The 21,904-nt window shown below is 43.2% G+C and overlaps 1 protein-coding gene across 5 annotated transcripts in view; it reads right to left on the reverse strand.

The window, feature by feature from the left end:
• Positions 1–7,320: 7,320 nt before the first annotated feature.
• Positions 7,321–21,904, reverse strand: part of SH3BP4 (SH3 domain binding protein 4) — a 121,502-nt gene continuing 106,918 nt past the window's right edge. For all 5 annotated transcript variants that reach the window (XM_090044991.1, XM_090044987.1, XM_090044988.1 and 2 more), the window contains 2 exons: positions 11,815–12,003; positions 7,321–10,616 (listed from right to left, as the gene is read on the reverse strand). In XM_090044991.1, coding sequence (XP_089901117.1) covers positions 10,392–10,616; positions 11,815–12,003 — 414 coding nt within the window. In that variant the 3' untranslated portion in view covers positions 7,321–10,391. The remainder of the gene's footprint in view (positions 10,617–11,814; positions 12,004–21,904) is intronic.

Genomic DNA, 21,904 nt, shown 5'->3' on the forward strand with positions numbered 1-21,904 from the left:
GTTGGTCAGGCATGACTTGCCCCTGGTGAATCCTTGCTGACTGTTCCTATCACCTTCTTCTCCAAGTGCTTTGAAATGGATTCCTTGAGGATCTGCTCCGTGATTTTTCCAGGGACTGAGGTGAGGCTGACTGATCTGTAGTTCCCTGGATCCTCCTCTTTCTCTTTCTTATATATGGGCACTATATTTGCCCTTTTCCAGTCACCCAGGACCTCTCCTGATCACCATGAGTTTTCAAAGATGATGGCCAGTGGCTCTGCAATTTCATCCGCCAGCTCCCTCAGCACCCATCTGGCCCCATGGACTTGTATATATCCAGCTGTTCTAAATAGTCCCTAAACTTTTCTTTCACCATTGTTGGCTGCTCACCTCCTCCCCAAACTGTGCTGCCAGATACAGTAGTCTGAGAGCTGTTTTTGCCTGTGAAAACTGAGGTGAAGAAGGCATTGAGCACTTCAGCCTTTTCTGCATTCATTGCCATGAAATTGCCTCCCCCATTCAGTAAGGGTCTCACACTTTCCCTGATTCTCCTTTTCCTACCAACATATTTGTAGAAACCCTTCTTGTTACCCTTGACATCCCTTGCTAGCAGCAACTCCAATTGCGCTTTGGCCTTCATCCCTGCATGCCTGCTGAGCAATGCACTTATACTCTTCCCTAGTTATTTGTCCAAATTTCCACTCCTTATAAGCTTCCTTTTTCTGATGTAGTTTACTGAAGAGTTCCCTGCTAAGCCAAGCTGGTCTTCTTCCATACTTGCACATTGGGAAGGTTTGTTCCTGCACTCTCAGTAAGACTTCTTTGAAGTACAGCCAGCTCTCCTGGACTCCTTTTTCCTTCATACTGGCTTACCAGGGGATCCTGCCCATGAGTTTTCTGAGGTGAGTTGAAGTCTGCTTTTTTGAAGTCCAGAGTCTTTACTCTGCTGCTCTCCATCCTTCCTTCCCTCGGGATCCTGGACTCAATGATCTTGTGGTCACTGCTACCCAAGTTGCCATCCACTACTACCTTCCCCACCAATTTTCCCCTGCTTGAGCAGCAGGTCAAGAAGAGCATGGCCCCTAGTTGCCCGCTCCAGCACCTGCACCAGGAAGTTGTCCTCAATACTCTCTAAAAGCTTCCTGGATCGTCTGTGCACTGCCGTATTGCCCTCCCAGCAGATGTCAAGGTGATTGAAGTCCCCCATGAGAACCAGGGCTTGTGACTGGGAAACTTCTGGTAGCTGTTGGAAGAAAGCCTCCTCCACCTCTTCCTCCTGGTTTGGTGGTCTATAGCAGGTACCCACTACATCATCCTGGTTGCTCTCACCTCTTATCCAATCCAAAGACTTTCAACAGGCATATCTCCAGTTTCATAGTGGAGCCCTGAGCATAAAGTGCAACTCCTCCTCCTCTTTAGACAATATGTATGAACCTCAGGGGCAGACAGAAACCCATGCGCAATCTGTTTCCACCACTTCAGGGGAATGTTGCATTCACACTCCTGGCCTCTCCTTTAACTAAGCAACAAGGTCAACATTTCAAGCTTACTCAAATAGGTGGCACTTGGAACACTGAAATGTTCTGCCTGGAGGTCGGTAACATTTTCACAGAATCAAAATGGGGAATATGAATGCCACTTCCAGCCATGTAGTGTCCTTTGGATCATCCAGTTTGAAAAGACAGACCTGAAAATGCTCATGCGCACTTATTGAAGGAGCTCATGGCACACTTTGGGAAACTGCTCTGCAGTAACTTGGCAAGTCTCCGATTTAACTGGAATTACATGGTGCCCGGTTATGGAAAATAGAACGCAGAATAAGTACCGCTCTACCCATTTCCAGACTGACCCATATGGTGGTATTTATGCTGGACACACTGACTAGATTCCTCCTAGATGCTACATTCCTGCAAAGACTTTGGCACCCAGAAGCTGGGATGCATCAGGGTTGCCAAGCAGACCTCATTCAGCAGTGCTTGTGCTATCCTAACATATGGAGTGCTATTACGCATGTGCCAGGGTGTTTTGATTGAGAAGCACAGAAAAGAGCAGAAAGCAGAAATGGGAGACAGACACAGAATTCAGAGTAAATGGAAAGAGCAGGAAAGCCAAGACATGGAGGATGAAGAAAGGAAGCTAAATCAAGGGAGAAAGGAAAGCCTCATGGTTAAGAGAATTAGCCTGTGACACTGGCAAACCACAGGTCAATTCCTTGCTCTGCCGAAGTTCTTAAGTGACCATAGGTAAGATGCTTAACTTATGTACCTCAGCTGCCCATCTACAGATAAGGGAAACCGGTGTTCCCTTGAACTTGCAGCGGTGTTATGCGGATAAAAAACTTTAAAGACTGTGAGGTGCTAATTGGGTCCCAGATGTATTAGAGATGGCGGAGCATGAACACATTAGTGAGGAAAACACAGCTTGGAAAATATTCACATTTTAGGAACACATGAATCCTGAAAGAAAACTAAAAATCAATTAACCAAACCCCGAGACAGTTCTTCAGTGGAAGATTTTCCTGCAATCTCTTCTCTGTTCATTACTAAGGTTATTTGCATGAAAATTTCTCCTTCACTCGGTGCTTATTTCCCTAGCTCAGAACACCTTCTCTCTCTTACATCAATTATTGTCACAGCCAGCAATTGTAGCCACAGACGATTTTAATTTCAGAAGGGGGTGGTGGAAACAGGAGCAAATTAATTCAAGGATCCCATTTTTAAATGCAAAGTTTCTTAGAAATTATGAATCAGAAGAAAGAAGTTAAGGTGATATAATAAAAGCTATAAGCATCTTTTAAAAGAAACACTCCAATTTATTATTGCTATAATAGCAGAGAGCTTTGTGTTGTGAAAGATCTAATCTCATGTCATTATTTCATGTTTTCTCTTTTCCACTGGCACACATCTTGAAGTGATCACATCTGCATGAAAGCCAGCTCCAGAGGGGATTCTGGGTAGGGAACAATCATAAAGAATCTCGACAGTGAAAAAGAGAAGCTACCCATCCCAGCATGACGCTGGATAGCGTGTGTCACGTTCTCTTCTGAGCTTCATCCAGAGGACATGGATATTATACCTGTTCATTCAAGAGACTGGCTCATTGGCTCAGTGATAATTTATACTTCAGCTCAGGAGGGGTCCCCATTTCAGTCCCAAGCATTGGTCGAAATTGTAGCCAGCATACAAGTTAAGGATCGATGCATTAGAGAGAGCAGTGATGCTCAACCAGGGTGTCATGAGATTCTTTTAAGGATGCCACGGGGTGACACTCAATATTAGCATGGTTAGGTATGCAGACACCTACATGATTCACAAGATAAACCCTAAGAATTCAAACAGGAATCTATGGGCACTTTTACACATGCTTCTGTGTGTTCTGATTAGAATAAACTGATTAATCGAGTTTGCTGCAATAAACTGAGTCAGCTGAAATGCTCCAGTGTGCTGCAGCATTTCATTGATTCAGCATCCCGCATTTCAAAATGGCAGTGGGGGCACTTTAACTAAAACTTGTTCAACAAGCTGTAGTTGATCAAGCTTTAGTTAAAGTGCCCCCACTGTCATTTTAAAATGCAGGACATTGAATACACGAGATGCTGCAGGAGTTTTAATTAGAGCAATTCCTGAGAGCCACTCTAATTAAACTGCTCCCGCCCTGGAACATGTGTATACGTACCCCATAACGTTAAAAACATTCTGATCTGTTGTGGCCTTTCTGAATTCTTTGCAACAGAAGAATTACTCCATTATTTTTCTGTGGTCAGAAAGAAACGAAAACTAAGACTGGTATTTTCCAAAGGGTGCCTTGAGCCCAACGAGGTTGACAGTCACTGTGTAAAAGCTATAACAGCGCTGCTGCATTCATAATTAGGATTTACACCATCAAGTGTTCTACCATTCAGGTTATTCTTTAGTGTTTGTAATGAACAATTCACCTTTACACACTCAGAAATCCAGATTTTTTTTTGGTAACTAGGGATTGGGGATTCTAGGAGACCAGGAGCCAGTATGGTTGCATGAACAGCACAGGCATGCTTACCACAGTTCTCCAAATACTCTGCCTTCCACCATCGAGATTAGTGGAGTAGTTCTCTGTCTGGAAAGACCATTAATACCAAACAGCATCAGAAGCCCTAGAGAAACAACATCATTAGAGACCTATCAAAAGCAATCCGTCGCCTTTCAGAATTAGCGAACTAGCCACTCAGGTTACTATAACAAAGCCAAACTTAACAACACAGAAAAGAAAGGGGAAAGTTCATCCCAAATCCTATTGTGATGTATACTGTGATAGCGCTTAGAAGTCCAAATCAGTCTCTAGTAAAACAGCAAAACACGGAACAAAGAAGCTGTCTTGGCCCCAGTGTTTATGACTTTAAGAGTATATATAACAGATGGATGTTTTCCTGACTCCCGAATCACCTGATTCAGGAATTTAAGATTCCATTGGGAAGAACCCACACCAAAGATGTAATGTATATACACGGTACCTTTTATCCTGGTCCCAGAGGCAAACAATCTTTTGGAATGAAAGACTAGGAAATCTCCTTTCCATCATCTTGGATATGACACTTTTTTTAGAACAGGTCCCAAAGATGCAGATAATATGATTAGAAAAGGAAGGAAACACCCCCAAAACCAGAAACCTGGTTCCTGAAACATTGGCCTGCTACAGATTCAAGGAATCGAGGCAACACATGAACTCATGGTTCTACTCTCACTCTTTGACAGCACATATAGTCCCCACCTTAGTTAGCTGCCACTGTGGTAGACGGTCTTGCATGCTGGTGAGTTGGTTTCAGTCCTTTCTCCCTTTTTGTTAATCTTCATATCTTAGTTTCATTCTTGTTTTTGCAGAGAAACCTCCCAAGCCTCTCACACAAAACTAATGGACAGAGATCTGGACCTCTTGGAGTACTTGCTGAAATCGGCATCTCAACACAAGCGACTAGCTGAGGTCAGTAGGGATGTTTAGGAAGCTGGTGACCATGATGAGTGACAGGAAAGCAAGGATACAGAACTGACAGGAGACTTGTCCATCCAAGCTGCAGGTTCCAGATGCAGGTGGCACAGCGGGGCTTGTTCCCATCTGTTGTGGTCAGTTTATGAAGGTGAAATGCAACATTTTGAGACATTTAAGACATGAAGAAGTACATAACCTCCCCTGTCCCAAGTCATAAACAAAGCCATCATTCTGCATTCACAGTAGCTGAGAAATTCCAGCACTCCTCCCAACTGTGAAGGACTGTCCTTTGACAATAGAGGTGAAATGGTAATGAAAGGAAGCACTGTAAACAGATCTGACAGCCATCATCTGAACAGAGTAGCCTTCCCCTAGGACTTTCAGAGGGGACAGCAAACAAACAGTTCCAAGGGGGAAGTAATAACCCCGAGCCAGATTCTGATCTCGGACACAAAACATGCAGCACCCTATACCTTAGAAGTGCACTTCTTTGTGTCAGCACTCAGCACAAGCAGCAGCCATTACAAAGTATGCGGCAATAGATGTGGGTGGTCTAACGCTAGCTGCTTGAAAGCACAAGTTCCTTTTCTGTCCAACCTTGACATAGCGCTCTCAACCCACTAGGACATTAAAAAGGCATTACTGACAATTAAAGTGCCACTAGGCTCAGGAAAGCAGCTTTGGAGCTGTGGGGAAGTGAGCATCTCACATTTATACCAAATATGCTCAAGTTTAGACAATGTAGGCTGAGGTCCAAGAATCAAGCCAGTTGCTTCTCTCTTCATATCACCACTATGATACATTATAGCCTCTGCAACATCTTTACAATTGCATGGCCTTCAGAGTGCACCATCACTAACATCTGTGCAAGAGCTTGGCCTTCCCTAAGTTTCCAGCAATAAGTGACTGAACTCAGCAAACACTTCTGTGTAGGCAAATGGAGAAAATAATTTTAGCTCTCTCTGCTAGTTGTCCAGCCTTTGCAAGGAGACAGCCAGTAAAACCAGGGGCTACAAATATGTCTGTCTAATGCAAATCAACAGATTTGGTGAACGAGGTCTGTTGAATCACGCATCTCTTTTCCAAGTAGATCTGAACACTACCTATCTAACCACTACATAGCATCAGGCTACGGAGCCTGGTCAGTGTATTTATCGAAGGTGGTGCTTGATTTCCCAAGCTCTTACTTCCCCAGATCTCACCAAAGCTCAGAAATGATGTGCCTTTTAGAACAAGCTCAGACATAGATTCAGAAAAGCAGGGCTAGTCACAACAGGCACAATTTTAATCAGACATGTCCGCTGGTTCCTGGCTTTGTAAAACCTCGTATTTGAAGCATCTGTTAGGGTAACAGCATGACCCTGACAGATTAAGGTCACCATCTCTATTGCAAAATCCAACTATCCTCCAATCATGAGGTAGGGCTGTGCCCAGCCCCTATAATTTATGAAGCTTAAATATTAACAAAAGTGGGGAGTTCTTTATTTGCTGTCTGCTTTGCGAATATGCAGGGACTGTGGTTTCAGGCTGGTCTTCACAATCAGAAGAGATAGATACTTGCATTTAGAAAATTAAACTTACTTCCTGGCCTCAACAGACACACAACAACTGATCATCACTTTCTTGGTACTCATTTTAAAGTACTGGGACCAGATGTCCTTCTCAGTCTTCTCTACACCAAATAACTGCACTTTGTCCAACCTTTCCTCCTATACCATTTCCTGGACCTCTAATCAATATTGTTGCTCTCCTCTGGACTTTTTCCAGTTTTTCTACATTTTTCCTGAAGTGCAGTGTCCAGAGTGGACACTTTATTCCAGGTGGGTCTCCAGTGCTGAAGAGAAGAACAACCCTTTCTTGTATTTTGCATCCAGCATACCTGTTAACACTATGCTACTGTCTTTTATTATTAAGTTTTAAAAGAACCATTGTTGACTCCTATTGCAGTTGCGAGCCATTAAAATCCCAGGTCCTTTTTCTACAGTAGAGTGACCTAGCCAGTTATTCCTTATTTCATTTCTGGGCATTTGATCATAGTTCTTTGCATGCCTCATTGAATTTCATCTCATTTATTTCAGTCCATTTTTCTAAATTATAAAGGATGGTTTGAATCCTAATCCTGTCCACTAAAGTAAATAGGGAAGCACTAAATACGGCATAATAATAACAATCATAATACGGATGGGAAGCCAATTAAAGCTTAAAACTTAGAAGTAAGTTTACTAACCACTGATCCGTGTAGGAAAGGCTTGAGTGTCAACAGTTGCAGTAAGAAAAGACCATTGGATAGAAATGCACAAAAAGGCTTTCACACATCCAACTTTTTCTATGATTGAGAAGAAACTTCCCAGGAAATAAGATGAGCTTCAGACTGTTCAGGAGTGTTCAAACAACAGCTTTAATTGTAATATTTTTTTTCTCCATATAATTTTTTTTTAAAAAAGGAACATTAAAACACTGTTAAGTACAATAACCAGTTACTGTACATACTGTAGTAACGCAAGTCCAGACCAAGGTTCCATAGCAGGGCCTGACATTTCTTGGGCGAAAGGCATTTGAAGGGACACACACCCAGATTGTGTGGTGAATGAAAAGACACTGAATTTCTAATGGAGGGAGGGAGGGAGGCTGGCTGAATCATGTAGTGATTGCACCCACTAATCCAGAAACTTGACAGTTGTGCTCAAAGGATTTTCAAGAATAGAAGAGTCTGGTTTAGCAAGGTGGTTTTAGGCTTCCATTGAAATGTGTTAAGCTGGGTGTACAGTTCCTGAGGTAGTTAGGAAAACTGGGAAAAAACAACTCCAAAACTATCCAGTTATTTCCCATCTTGTAAGCAGCCCAGGAAGCTAAACATGTTTGCCCTCTAGGCTAAACATTGCTTGTAAGATCACTAAGGCCACTACTGCCTCCACTGTCTTGATCCAAACCATGCTCATTGCTTGCCATGTGCTATATTGATGCTTCTTGCAGACCCTCAGCCTTTGACTGGATCTCTGCACCAAACCCTAAAGAAGCTACTCAACAGACCTCTGCACTGACGGAAGGGTCTGCTTACAGAGATCCTTTGGCAGGATCATGGATTTAAATAGAAGTTATTAGAAACAGAGAAACCAATGTTCAGATAAAGCACAAAACCTGTCCATTTAACAGCTGCTTAAGACAACTCTGCTGCTGTACGTGGCATTTTGAAGAGCTGCTCCTTTAACAAACTTGCTCTCTGCTGTGTTAGATGCTTTTAATTAGTGTGCTGAGCTTCAGCTTCCCTCTCACGTAAGATATTCCTGTTTCCAAGTCAGTTTTGGTTCAGAGCATGAAGAGCTGATGCTTATAAGGTGGTTGCTTCTTTAAAAAGAAAAAAGTATTTGTGGGGTTTAATGGATTTTAATTCTGTGCTATGATACATTGCATAGGACACTCCTTAAGGCCCCTGAGGACAAAATCCATGGTTAAGGTGCTGTTCATTCCTGTGAGGACAGGCAAGAGAGAGAAAGAAAGATGCTATTACTAATAACATTTTGGGGATGAACTTTGGAAGGGCTAGCAGAGAATGTGACTACATCCAGCAATCCAAACAGGGATGTAGTTGCAATAAGCCGTATATGTCTAGCTACTCACACTAGCTTGGCAGTATTTGCATTAACAGGTGAACTTCTGGGATAGCAAAAGTGTCAAATGTTAGTGTAACAGAAGGCTCAGGCAGACTGTATATAAGTTGTAATTTTAGACAACAGTGAAGGGGCCCTGTGATGGAAGCCAGCTGAACTTTTCAGAGCAAACCTACAGTCAGATGGTTGAAACCATTTGTAACCTCCTACACTATCAACTTTACAATGGTGGTGGCAGTAGTGGTATGGGAGAAAGTGTCACGCTCTTCCTGCAACTTTCAATCAAAAAAATCAGTCAATAAAAAACAGCCTTCTATACAGCATGGTCAGGTGAATCCTTACAGCTGAAAAAAAAAATGAAAGAAAAAAAGAAAAGAAAAAAAATGATACAAATATATTTCTAAAACCCTTCTAAATCAGCTTGAAAGATACTGCTTTAATAGACCATGTTTTCCCCAGCTTTTCATTGTATGTGGCATCATTGCTATGTTATAAATGGGACTTTACACTCAAAATGAACTTCACTTTGTGCAAAAATATTTTTCCCCACACTGTTTCAAAAGGAGGGAAGGAGAAGGTAATTTAAAAGAGGCAGCTATTAAAAAAAGGGTAGCATATGTGGCACATGATGCTACAGAGGTGTTTCAGGTTTAGCTCTGTGGCACCCCTTATATGGCAGAGGACTCTTTAAATGATAGACTGGAGATCAGTAACCTTGAAAAGCCCAGTCCAAAAGCCAGTGAAGTCAAAGACCATTTAATTCCAGGTAACAGCTTCCACTGACTCCAATGTCCTTTGGATCAGATCCAAACAGATCCTAAATCAGTAAAAACTGATTTTTTAAAGGTTTTTATAATACAGCTGTTCTGTCCTCTTCTGAGCACTTTCATCAAGTATAAATTTTAGAGAAGAGTTTACTGCAGAGGCAAAGCATGAAATAGTTAGGCAAGGTGCTACCATAAAGAAGACTGGCATCTTTTTAGTGAATGTCCATAGGGGGGCAGGAAGGGGGAGGAAAAGGGAGAGCAATCCATTGAATCAGAAATCATTTCAGCTTCTTTCCCAATGTTTCTTGTAGCAGCAGGCTGGTATGAAGCACTCCTGTGCCTGATGCTAATGATAGCATTAACTTTTCCAGTTAAACACTTGTCCTTGCACATTTGAAAACAGGCATAATGTATTTCTCCATGTAGAATTAAGAAAATGTATATAACAAAAAGGGAAACAGGGAATTATGAACAAGGAAGTGTTTTTCTGTAACACTCTCAGGGTTGTTTTTTGTAACACTCTCAGGGTTGCAGGCCATTTCATCTTAATGCAAGAGTTTATAAACATAGTCACACACTGTAGAAAGTTAAAAACTTTGTAAAGGGTGTGGCAACAGGGGAGATGAGAGGCACATTGTGCTCTGTCCTAAACACATTATTTACATGGTTCCAGGCTAATTTCAAAGTGATATTTTAAAAGAGAAGTTTCTACACAACATAAAAAATGGCAACAACTCCCCTAAAGTGGTTTCAACCTTTAGTCTTCATTAAAAAAGTTAGATATTTATTTGTAAATGCCTAAAAATAGCAGTCTCTTCCACCTTCCCCACCCCAATTTAATCTTAACAAGTAAAAGTGGTTTAATTGATATCAACCAGATCACATAGAAAATAAAAACTTTTCTGGACTTTTTCCACAGGGAGAAGAGAGCTGAAGGAGGTCCAGCTTTAGTGCTGAACTGCCTTCCTAGAGAGGACTTCCAAACTTTGGCCTTTCAGAACTGTGCAAGGAGCCTTCCTTTTTGGAGACATCTGCTAAAAATACAAGGAATTAAGCAGGCCAAGATTTTCCACTGTTAGATGGCAAAATCTTCATGGTCTTGAGGACTGAAGGCCGCTGCACGAAGTATGTCCAAGGAATTGACTAGGATCAAGGTTCCTGTGAGATGTTTCCAGCGTTTGGTGATGGGGCTTTTCATCTTGTCCAGCCCTGTGTGAAGTTCCTGGATAACATCACGATAGCTGTCCCCAATTTGGTTGCTCCAGGTTAGCAGGAAATCATATGCTGGTTTCCACATGGCCTATGTCCACACCAGAGAGAAAAAGGAGGAAAGAAAATCATTAACACACAGAATTTAAGGATCTGTCCCTGTGTCTTAGATCGGTCTTTTTTCACTTTTTAGAAACCATTAGCAATTGGTTAGTAAACTGTGAAGCTGCTGAGGGGCACAGGACTTGCAAGATCAAATCATGCCACAGTGCACTGGAATGCCCTGAAGAACATCCCAAACTGGATCAAGCCCATTCACACAAGTTCAACAAGGCACTTTACTAAATTGCAATCCCTATTCAGCAAGGCATGCCAGCACCTGCTCATGTGCTTTCCTGATTTGGGATCCACAGCAAGGTAAACCTATATGTGTCCACCTGTCTAAACCTGAACACTGAGCAATGCTGTGAATATGGGGGGGGAACTTAATTGGCTATTTCTCCTTGAAATATAAATTTTCTTTAAATGTGATAAAAATGGAAGCAATGCATGCCACCGTAGTTACTGGTTTGGAAATAATAATACAAAGTGAGTTGACAGTGTCAGAAGGTGATCTTAAACCAAATTTATGCCATGTGGAAATGCTCCAGAATAGTATTCCCTGCATTGGAGTCCCATTTCATTTTCAAAAGTTACAGCAAAGAGGGGGGTTAACCACTGCTGCATTGTCTATCCCAACTCCAGACAAAAAGCAAGAAAGACAGAGTGATCTTCCAACTGCAGACATCTTATTTTCGTATTCCTGTAAGGCAATGCATGTGACGCAGGGTCCACTGAGAAAGAGGTGCAACATTAGCCATCAGATGAACACATGCTGTCTTCAAACCACTGTACCAGGAATTATTTACTCACCTGAAAGAAAAGAAAGGTCTGAGGATGCTGCTAGCTTCTTCAGTAAAATACAGCTGGTGACAAGACTGTTCCAGCCCCACTAATATTTCTGTGTTGGTACAGTAGTTCTCAGTACATAAATGGTCACCAAGAAAGAAATCCAACTCCCTAGGCTCAGGGATGAACACCTGAACTAAGGCTAGTTCATCCACTTAGCACTGCAGTGATCAGAACAAAACACAGCCACAGCTTGAATCTCAGAATAAGCACTATTCATTTGTGGATGTACCCAAAACTAAAAGGCAGCCAAAGCCTATGCTTGAGCATCTGTATGCCAGCCCATTGTAAAAAGCCACTTGTCCAACACCCACTGACTTCATCATCTGATCCAGTCTCACCTCATTGTCCACCACTCCATTCTTGTCCCGGTGGGGAGCTTCATAGGCATCCATCTGTTGCTTGGAGACTTTGGCTAACTTCTCTGCCAGTTCCCTCCAGCGCTGAGCCACTTCCACTGCTGTGGTGAGGAGCACAAAGTCCTGAATGAGCCTGACAACAAGTCCTTGGCAGTCCATCTTCAGCAAGGCCTGAGAGAGGGCAGAGCAAACCAAGCCAACATCAGACTTAGTTGTAGGTTTTTTACTTTCTAGAGGCCATCAGTCATTTCCTGCCTAGTCAAACTGTGCAGCTGAGGGCACATTATTACAGTGACAACAAAACTTCACTACTTTTGAATGTGATAGAAACGAATGAAGCTGTGGAAGAAGAAAGTCAAGTCCTCAATGTCAAAAATGCGGTTCAATCTCCCTGCTTTTGAAAAAGGCCACTCAAAACACACGAGGAAAGCACACACAGATAGATAACCATCCCTATGTGCACAGGAAAGTCTCTCCAGGCAATCTTTATCAACCCCCCTATGCAGCAGGTAGCAAAATAAAGTCAGAGCCATAGAAAGAATAATCCCATTAACCAAATAAAGCATTCTACCCCTGTTTTGTACTGGTTTATAGGGCTAGGGAACTAGCAGCTTTCCAAGATACTTAACAGTTGAAGCCTATCAAGACTGGACTAATAACAGTGTATAATAAAAACCAATTAATTCAACTTGGTCAATATACCTCTGTGCATTAATGACCAGGGAAGAACAGTACTTTTGCTACAGAAAGCAAGATGACATCAGAAAGAAACACAAACTGCTTCTAGGGTACTCATTAGTTTAAAAACATTGTGCAAGTACAGAGCAGTAGGCCAGGTATAGTGTTGGGCCTGCTTTTAGTGAAACTCAGCTGAGTTCAGAGCACTAGGCAGCATGAATGAAGCAATTATTCTGGTAGTGGCTTTGATTTGTATACTACTTTTATACCGTAGATTATAGCCACAGGACAACAGGAAATCTGAAGATCATTATAATCGTTTTTAACTGGATGTTTTACTGATCTCAAAACGGCAATTTTTTTTTTCCAAAGCACTTCATGAAGGACATCAACCAGGGAATCTGGAGCATAAATTAAGTATCTGCCACACATCTACCTAGTCATTCTTTGGCCAACAAAATCAGACAGAGATAATTTAGAAAAAACAGATGAAAAGGGAAGACTCATCTCTGTAAACCACAACCAGTTTAGGGCCTTGGCAAAAATAACTCAGTTAACAGAATCTGAATGATAGGTGTGAGGTGAGAAAAAAACCAACCTATTTTATCACATATAACCCCCTCTATCCACCCCCATAACATACACCTTATTTGGAGAATGCAGAATGAAGAAAGATTTTTCCTTGAAAACACCAATAAGTAATTTAACCAAACAAATGATAAAATGCAATACACCTCATAAAGAACAAGTTACAAAATTCAAAAATCCACCGGAGAGGTTTGCAGGTGCCTCACATCCCACATTGCAATATTGCGGCAGGTAGCCAGCAATGAAACACCAGCACCTGCAAACCAGTCGGGGAGCCTGTTCCTGCCCCATTAGCCCCTGGCTACTGCTACTCGCTCAGCAGCAAGAGTAGCAATATAAGTGAAAGGACAGGGGATGGGGGTGGGACTGAATCAGAGGCAATCTCTTCTAGTGCCCTGAGCAGACTGGGAGGAAGGAGGTGAAGGGGGAATACATATTATGTGACTGCTTGAGGGAGGCAAGGGACACAGTCTTCTCACCTGCGTTAGCCTGGGCTCCCTGCTCTCTGACCACAGGTGCCATGAGAGAGAAGCAAGTTGGCTAGGGACAGGGTGCCCAGCTGGGGACAGACCTGCAATGAATGTAGGCTTGCCAGGGAGTACCCTGGGCTAGTTCCTTGCTTGCTGCTCTCTGCCTTGGATGGCATACCACATATACCAGGGGTGGTCAACCAGGGGTACCCAAACCCCTGGTGTATGTGGTATGCCATCCAAGCAGAGCGGAGAAGTGGGAGCACTTTCTGGTTTCACCAGTGGCACTTCTGGTTTCACCACTGCACACGGGGGACCCCTCCCCGCTTGTCGACTGGCCATGGGACTCCCTGCTTTGACCAGCTGCCAGGGGTACACCAACCAAAAAAGGTTGAAAACCCCTGACAAACGATAAAATGAGGAATCAGATTTCCAGCAGCTTGTTTTTGGAAACAAAAGTGCGAGTTATATACAAGAAAATGCGGTATAAAAATTCTCAAGTGGATTATTAGGACCTACACAGCCACTACTATGGGAGCAGCCAGCAACCTGCAGAGCCTTTGGATCTGGCGGAGGAGCTGTGGCTTTGGTGGCATTTAGGTGCAGGGTGCTTTGTCAGCACCATGCTGCAATGGGATGGTAGGGGCTTGACTGCAAAGGGGAAGAGGTTTTACTTACACTGGGCTGCAGCCAGGTCATGGGAGGAAGCAATGGTTGGGTGTAAATGCTGGCTTGCCTCAGATCCAGGCTGGGTTATTCTGGCCCACAGCCAAATAGCTATTGAGCCTGGGAGTTAGGGATACAGCCTCTGAATTAGAGCTTCCTAGACCTAGACCTTAAATGCTGGAGGCTGCAAATGAAAAAGATATGGTAGAAAAAATACTGCTTATAGTCAATTCACTCTGCCACTGTGCAACACAAGAGCAATTAAGCAGGGGAGTGAGAGGGATGGCCTTTGAATCGGGCCCTCCAGATGCTCGATTAGAGGAGCCTACGGTCTGAACCAGTAAGTAACAGTTCTTATGCTCTTATGTTCTACTGTTGCTAACCCCTGTACTATCAACACCCCCCCCCCCCATCTTAAACACTGGCTGGGCTCTGGAAGCTAATGCAGGAAACCTACTAACGGATAACGACTGATTTACGGGAAAAGTTTTTTTTCCTAGTTGCAAGTAGCTAACTCATCGATTTGTTCTCCAAAACATGAGACAAGCATTCTTCTTATTTTTTAATCTTATGCAAACAGTAAATATCATCCCCTAAATGTCTAATCATTCTTTAGCTCCTTCCCAGCCATGTGCCTCCTGAATATCCTGTGGCAATGCCTTCCATTAGGTAACTAAGTGCTGCATAGAACTTGTTTCCATTAAAACTTTTAAAGTTGTTTCAAAATGGACTGCCTTTCACTTTAACTGGGGTCCATTTTGCTTTTGCATTACAGAAAACTGGTAGTTCTCAAGGGATCCAGAGTTATGGTGGCACTTCCAGATATGCCAAAGGATATGAAGAATGTGACAGAGAATTTTTATAAGGCATTTCACTTCAACCAGGAATACGCACATGCTGTGCACAGGGTGAACTGGTGTGGTGGGGACAATATCACAAAGCATTTTCACATTAACATGCTTGGATGTGAATTCATTGGGAGTCATAAAGACTGCCCAATGGCCTAAAACATCTGTTCACATGGAAAAATACCACCACCATAGCTTCCTCAGGAGGAGAACGTTATATGGTTTACATGAAAAGACTCTTTTCTCTAGTGTCACTATGGCGCACTGTGTACTTGCAAAACAGGGTTTTCAGCAAAAAGAGAAGTTTGTTAAAACTGACATTGTAGTTTTAACTACCTGGAGTTAAACTTCACTTTAGAAGACAAGAAACCACACTTCACTTTTTTTTTTGAACAAGCCCCATGCGAGATACAAATATAAAGAGCAAGTCAAACAAAGGCGGGCAATGTCTTCAAACTAATAATATGAAATCTTTAGCTCCTCTAAAAATGGTTTCCAATTAGGAGATTCTAAGATTATGAGCAAGTCTTATCTTCCCTGTTTTTGCTGGGTTCCCAGGAGACCCAGAGTAGAGGAGCAGGAGAAAAAAGCAGCAGGGGTTTTAATCTTTAATAGACACCTTTCTCCCAGCTTCAGGCACAGTGGCAGAACAGCTAAGACACCATACCACAGAGGCATAAGTTTAAAGCCTTATTCCAGACTTGCAAAGGCCACTCTCAGTCAATCCAGCAGTAAACAGGTCCCTGGTCATTCAGGATGTGGAGTCCATGGCAACAGGTCAGGATGCTACTCACACATCACTCCCTTATGTGCCCGGGCTGCAGAAACTATTGAGCCTGATAGGCTATTAAGAATTGGAACAGGTATGGGATCCTGACTTTCCAGGTATTTAACTCTCCATCCATACTATATTGCCCAAACTGCGGCAAATTGACACAACTGAGTTGGATACCCTTTGTTATAAAAAAAAAGGTGGCAGCTGGCAGGATGTTTCACTCAGAGGGCTCTAGGATGCGGGAACTTCCTGCTCTTCCCCTTCAAAATGAGTGGAATTGGGAAATAGATGACCGCTGGAAAGGCCCCCTCACAGGAGGTTTCTTAAAAATGCAAAGAAGGTGCTTCCCAAGGGAGACATTTTTGCCTGAGCTGCTGGCATTTTATCACATCAGTAATTCTGGGGGGTACCTACTGTCACATCTTTGATCATTTAAATATAAAACCAGTATTGCCAAGCATTTTAAAGCAGATCTATTGTACCTTTCAACTTCCCTGTTTTCAGCACTTCCTGCTAGCTCTCCAGCTTTCCACACAGTCTTCCAAGGAGACTAGATCAGATTAAATTTCTAAAGCAAAAAATCTGAGCACACAGACCTGCCCCTTTAGGCTCTCCTTATGCATACAGAGAAGCGACCAAAAAAACAGAGTACCCGTTTTTTCCAATCTGCAGGTAACTTTTAAGGATGGGCATCACAGATTTCCTGGGTTTTACGCATTTATATTACTTCTCATTATTTAAGTTTGAAATACCCTTGAAATATACAAATATACAAAACTGGCTCTAGGCCTGACCTGTGGGGCACTCCACTTGATATCGGCTGCCAACTAGACAGCGAGTCATTAATCAGTATCTGTTGAGCCCAACAATCCAGCCAGCTTTCTATCTACCTTACAGTCCATTCATCCAACCTCAGCTTTCTTGCAAGAATGCTGTGGGAGTCCATAGACACAGAATTTGATGGTAAAAAGGTAAGTATGTCTAGTTTAGAACCTGCTAAAAATAGTTTAAAAAAGAAATACTGCAAAAAGCAGAAAACTTCAACCCAGACCTTTCCTAGTCTACGGTGTGCCCTTCTTTATTAAACTTTCTCTTTCTAGATCTGTGGGCAGAGAGCTGTTTATAAAAAAGTTGTCAACCACCTCCATTAAAATAAAACGTGAGACTTTGATCCTGAAAAATGGAAACAGGTGAAGATAGGAAAGAAAAAAATAAAACCCAGTAGGTTGGGTGGGGGCGGGGGATAAATCACAGAGGATGCTGTTGCCATAGCAGCTGTCTACAATACAATCACAGACAAGGAAGAAGAGAGATGCCCAAAGCGCATCTGGCTTCCTTAATTTTGGAAAGACAAGTTGGAAGTGGAAGATGGATTTATAGCTTAATTACAAGCAGGAAGAGCAGTGTTCTAAAAACAAGGTTATGTCTTGCTTGGGACAGCACTTCTATTTAAACTATATTGTGGATATTATAGATGTAGGTAACTTGTTGCAAAAACCATATAAAAAATCTGAGGCCAAAGGCTATGATGCCTATTACTCACTGTAGGAGGAGCTGTCAGCCCCTCCTTTCCTTCAGCTCCTCAAGTCGCTGGCAGGTGAGGGGATGTGCTGATGGGATGAGGCACATATTCTAAATCTGTTTCCCTGAGTTTTATAGCTGCTGCTGCAAGAACACCCACATTGTGACCCCCCTACCCAATGCCAGTCTCAGAGCCACATGGTGCACTTCATGCTGAGCGGATTAACAAGTGTGCTCAGCTTCTATGTTTTTGGGAGGGCTTTGGAAACATGCGTTTGCCAGCTTTCCATCATACAACTAGCTTCTGTCTGCGTTTGCTGTAACAATGAGCTGGTCTAAGCAGGTTAGGGAGGGTCAGTAGCTTGATGCATACCCGAAACTCAGGAGACTTGCTATTCAGAAAAGCATGGGGGGTTCTTTCCACTGACCTGCTACTTACCGGTTTTAGTCTGGGCAATGCGGTGTTAATGAGAAATAGGGTTTATCCTTTAGAGGATCCAAAGGCTGTTCAGAACCAGGGGACTGCTCAAGACCCTCCGTGCTCATCCATGCTGTGCATCAACCAGAAGACAGAAACGCAGACTGCTTTGTTGAAGCAAGGCTGTGTCCCTGATTGCACTCCACTGCAAACATTTTGCAGCGTTCTACAGACAGACAATCTCAGTTAATTGCTTCTGTACAAACACAGAAACTACCCAGTAGTTAACAAATCCTACAGCAAGCCATTCTTATCTCTGCCATAAAGCACGTAGGGGCTGGTAAGGAGAAAACACGCCCAGAGGAGGTACTGCCTCTGTGTATTTTGGTAATTTGAATGGGTTGTTAAATCATAGTACCAAGCAAGCAGTGTAAGTTAAGTGGAGGAGTGACTCAGGAAGATGCTGAAAATTACCTGAGGATTAGTTTACAGAGGAACTGTATTAAAAGAAATGTTTGTGAACTTTAAATTTTTTATAAAGCTCTGAAAGAAAATGGCTCCTTAATACATTACCATACCTGTAGGTCAGTGGCTTTCACTCTTTTTAGATTCAAGATACCCCTCCATAACTTGTGAATCAAGCAGCAGCCCATTTAAAAAAACTAACTTATTAATTACAGTACTCATTTCCTTGAGGAGGGTCAGGTAGGATGGGCAGGTGAACAGCCAGGCAGGAATTGAGCCTGACTTTACCTGCTTATTTCCTCACATCTCGAGGCACCCTACAAAGGATCTTGCAGCACCCCTGGGTGCCCTGACACCCTGGTTAGGGAAAAAAAAAAATCACTGCTGTAGGAAATAACGGTAAGCTCAGAAATGCTATCTAATACATACATGCGTATGCATATACTGGCAGTTTCAAAATGATTCTGTGAAACAGTCACAGTCTAATGAACTTCTTCAATTAAAAGTTTTGTTTTAAGGTGACCTGAAAAGCCACCTAGAACTGTAGAGCTGAATGCAGATTTCAAATAAAACATGTATTATTTTTAGGGCTTTGTGGACTGATCCCACAGGAACTGGCTTGATAATATACCCTTCTTGCTGTAGGACAGCACTATAGAAACCAAAATCAGCCAAATCTTTTCAGCCTTCATGACGGGCACAAAAAGTTTATCAACTAACCTGAGAGTAAAATGATGCAACTTAAAGTTATGAGACCCATCCAAAACAAAGCAACTGAAAGGCATGAATTGCTCCAGTCAATTCAATGAGTTAACTTTGAAACACCACAATGATAATGCCATAGCTATGCAACTCACTGTTTGTGTCTCATGATTTTAGCAGAAGCCACCAGCTGGTGTGTTCATTCTACAGCTTTAAACAGTCCCCATAGTACTAACAACTCTGGTTATTTTGCATTAGCTGCCATAATCTCCTGCTACATCCCCTGACAACATCCAAGATGAGGTTATGGGTTGTCAATACAAAAAACTTATTGAAAGAGGAGGGACAGTATGAAATCAAATGCAAGGCAGGAGAAACAGCATGCCTGCTATTGTATAAAATGCATTATTCATGAACCTTGTGATCCTGGTGCACTGGGATGTAAAGATGCACAAAAAACATAGCCAAGAGAACGCAGTGAAGTGTGACAAAGGAGAGTCAAGACAGAGAGATCCGTGTTTGCAGAGAGGGCTGAAGGTAAAGACAGAGTAGGCAAGATGACTAACAGAGCAAACCAGTCACAGCCAAAAGGTGATCTTATAAAGCTGAACAAATAGAACAATGTTTCTCTAGAAAACTGAAAGAAATGATGCAATAAATGAAAGCACTTAATTAGTTAGAAAGCAGAAAACTAACAAGGACGAACTTTTCCAGCATCTGCCCAGTGCCACAATCAGGCCATGCCCCATCAAGGCAGAGCCTTGGTACTTCAGAAAAGTGCCCCAAAAAGGAGGGTTGGGAATTCAGAAGCCAGAAGATTGGAAGAGCTGAGTTATAACCATGGCTCAGCTACAAACACCTAGTATAATGTTATGAGCTCTGTTCATAGCTCACTCTGCCACGGGCAGCTCCCCTCCTTTGTATCCCCTAGCACCAAGAAAGAGTCAAGAGGAGCAAAGTTTTTTGTTGCTGTTGCAAAGAAGAGAACAGCCAAAGCATGGGACTGTGTCAAAAGGGAGAATGAGGCATGAGGGATGGGAATGAGCCAGGGGAAAGGAGGAAACATGGAGGGTAAAAGAAAACCAATGGGATATTGCAGACATCAGATGAGTAACCAGCCAACTGTACAGGGGAAAAAAAGGTGGGAGGGGAGCTGCAAGCGAACAGATCTAGAACAAGGTCAGTTGAAGGGATGCGGCAAGAGGGACATTTCCAGAGGTGCAGCTGGGCAGTTTTGCACCCTGGGCAGCAGCAACACTGAAGGCTGATGCCCCACTTACACCCCGTTAGCTCAACTCCTGGACATTTCATCCTACTTCTTCAGGGAAGGTCCATTATTAGGAACATTAAAATATTCTCTCTCTCTGAAACACTCTTCTCTCTCTCTCTATCTCCACAAAAACCCTGCCTCTGGTTGCTTTACCACTCCATCCTGGAAGAGCACAGACAGTCTGCAGATGCTTCTTCAGCCTTATGAAGGGTGTTTGTGCCCAAAAGCTTATTAGGAAGAATTTTCCAAGTATCCGAGTTGGTCAATAAAAGCTACCAGATTTACCCAAAAAACCTTGTCAGGGTACAGTGGGGTCTGTCAAGGGCAGCAATAATTGAAGCAAGTGTTCCAAATCATCTCTGGCCTTTAGACAACCCACCTCTTTGCTGCAAGAACACACAGACTACAAAACACTTTTGCTTTGAAATAAATTACTGCTTCAACTGAGATTAGCCTTGTTCGCAATGGACTTTTTATCCTGCCTCAGCCTCTTGTAGTTACAGTGCACCCCCTTCCCTCCCCCCACAGTACGCCCAAAATGGCCAAAACACACAGTTCAACCACTTAAATAAAACACATTCCAAATATTCTGGCGTCCAGCTGCATTTATTTTTGGGGCCCAACTCTGGTTGTACTATTATTGCCACTTGTTTAAAACAGTGCACTGCCAATGAACTTTAAAGTATTTATTAACCTCAGAGAACCCCTGAGCCTGCTCTCCTGGAAACTAGCACACAGCACAGCACAGCAAAGAAAAGGGTTTGATATTCAAATTATATTTCAAAGCAGCGCAGAACACTACACACTTAAACAGCATCTGGGGAGGCAGTATTTGCATTCCAGATCTGAAAGGCAGAATCCCATTTCCAATCCTGTAATCATGGAAAATAACACTGAAGCATGAGGGGAGTAGAGTGCCTGGAGGGGGTGTCAGTACAAAGCTCAGGAAGCTGTTGAGTGACAGGTGCGTTGTGTAGTCGCTTGCAAATACATGTCAATTCTACTCTCTGTCCCACCCCCTTGAAATTTAGCCTATTTAAATTTCCCTCTACCCCAAGAATGTCAAGCACATGGCCCATGGGCTAGACCTGGCCTGCTGACCCAGGTCATCCAGCCTGCAGACTTTTGTCTTGCTTTTGGCCATTGCAGTGGGGCTTCCTGCAGAGGCAGCAGGCACCCCAGAGACAGCTTCATGACAGTGCCAGAGGCAGAAGCCCTTTTTCCACAGCTGAAGCTGGAGCAAAAAAGACTTGCTCAATGGGCAGCACGGTTGCAGGGCAGAGTTTCTGACTGCAGTGCCACTGGATCTGCCTGTGTCCTCAGCTCTTACCAGCATGCAGCCTGTCACCGTGGAAAGCTCTGGCCATAGTGACAGGGCCTTGGCTTGCAGTACTGCTGCAGTTATTTGTGTCCTGGTGAAAGCCAGGGTGCTGGCGGCTGCCACAAAGCCCTATAAATCACAGCCAGAACTGGGGCTCTGGCTGCATTGTCTGGGTTTGACCCCAGTGCTGCTGGATCTGCTAGTGCCCCAGCTCCCACGAGAATGCGGGCTGCTGCTGTGGGAAGTCCTGCCACTGTGGCCAGTGCCCTGACTCTGGTCGCAGCAAAGGGGCTTCTGCCTGTGGTGCCAGTGGAGCTGCCCATATCATGGCAGAAGTCAGGGCTCTGGCT

This window comes from Crocodylus siamensis, chromosome 4 (genome assembly GCF_052110815.1).
Source record: "Crocodylus siamensis isolate JL-2025a chromosome 4, ASM5211081v1, whole genome shotgun sequence".
Lineage (NCBI taxonomy): Eukaryota > Metazoa > Chordata > Crocodylia > Crocodylidae > Crocodylus > Crocodylus siamensis.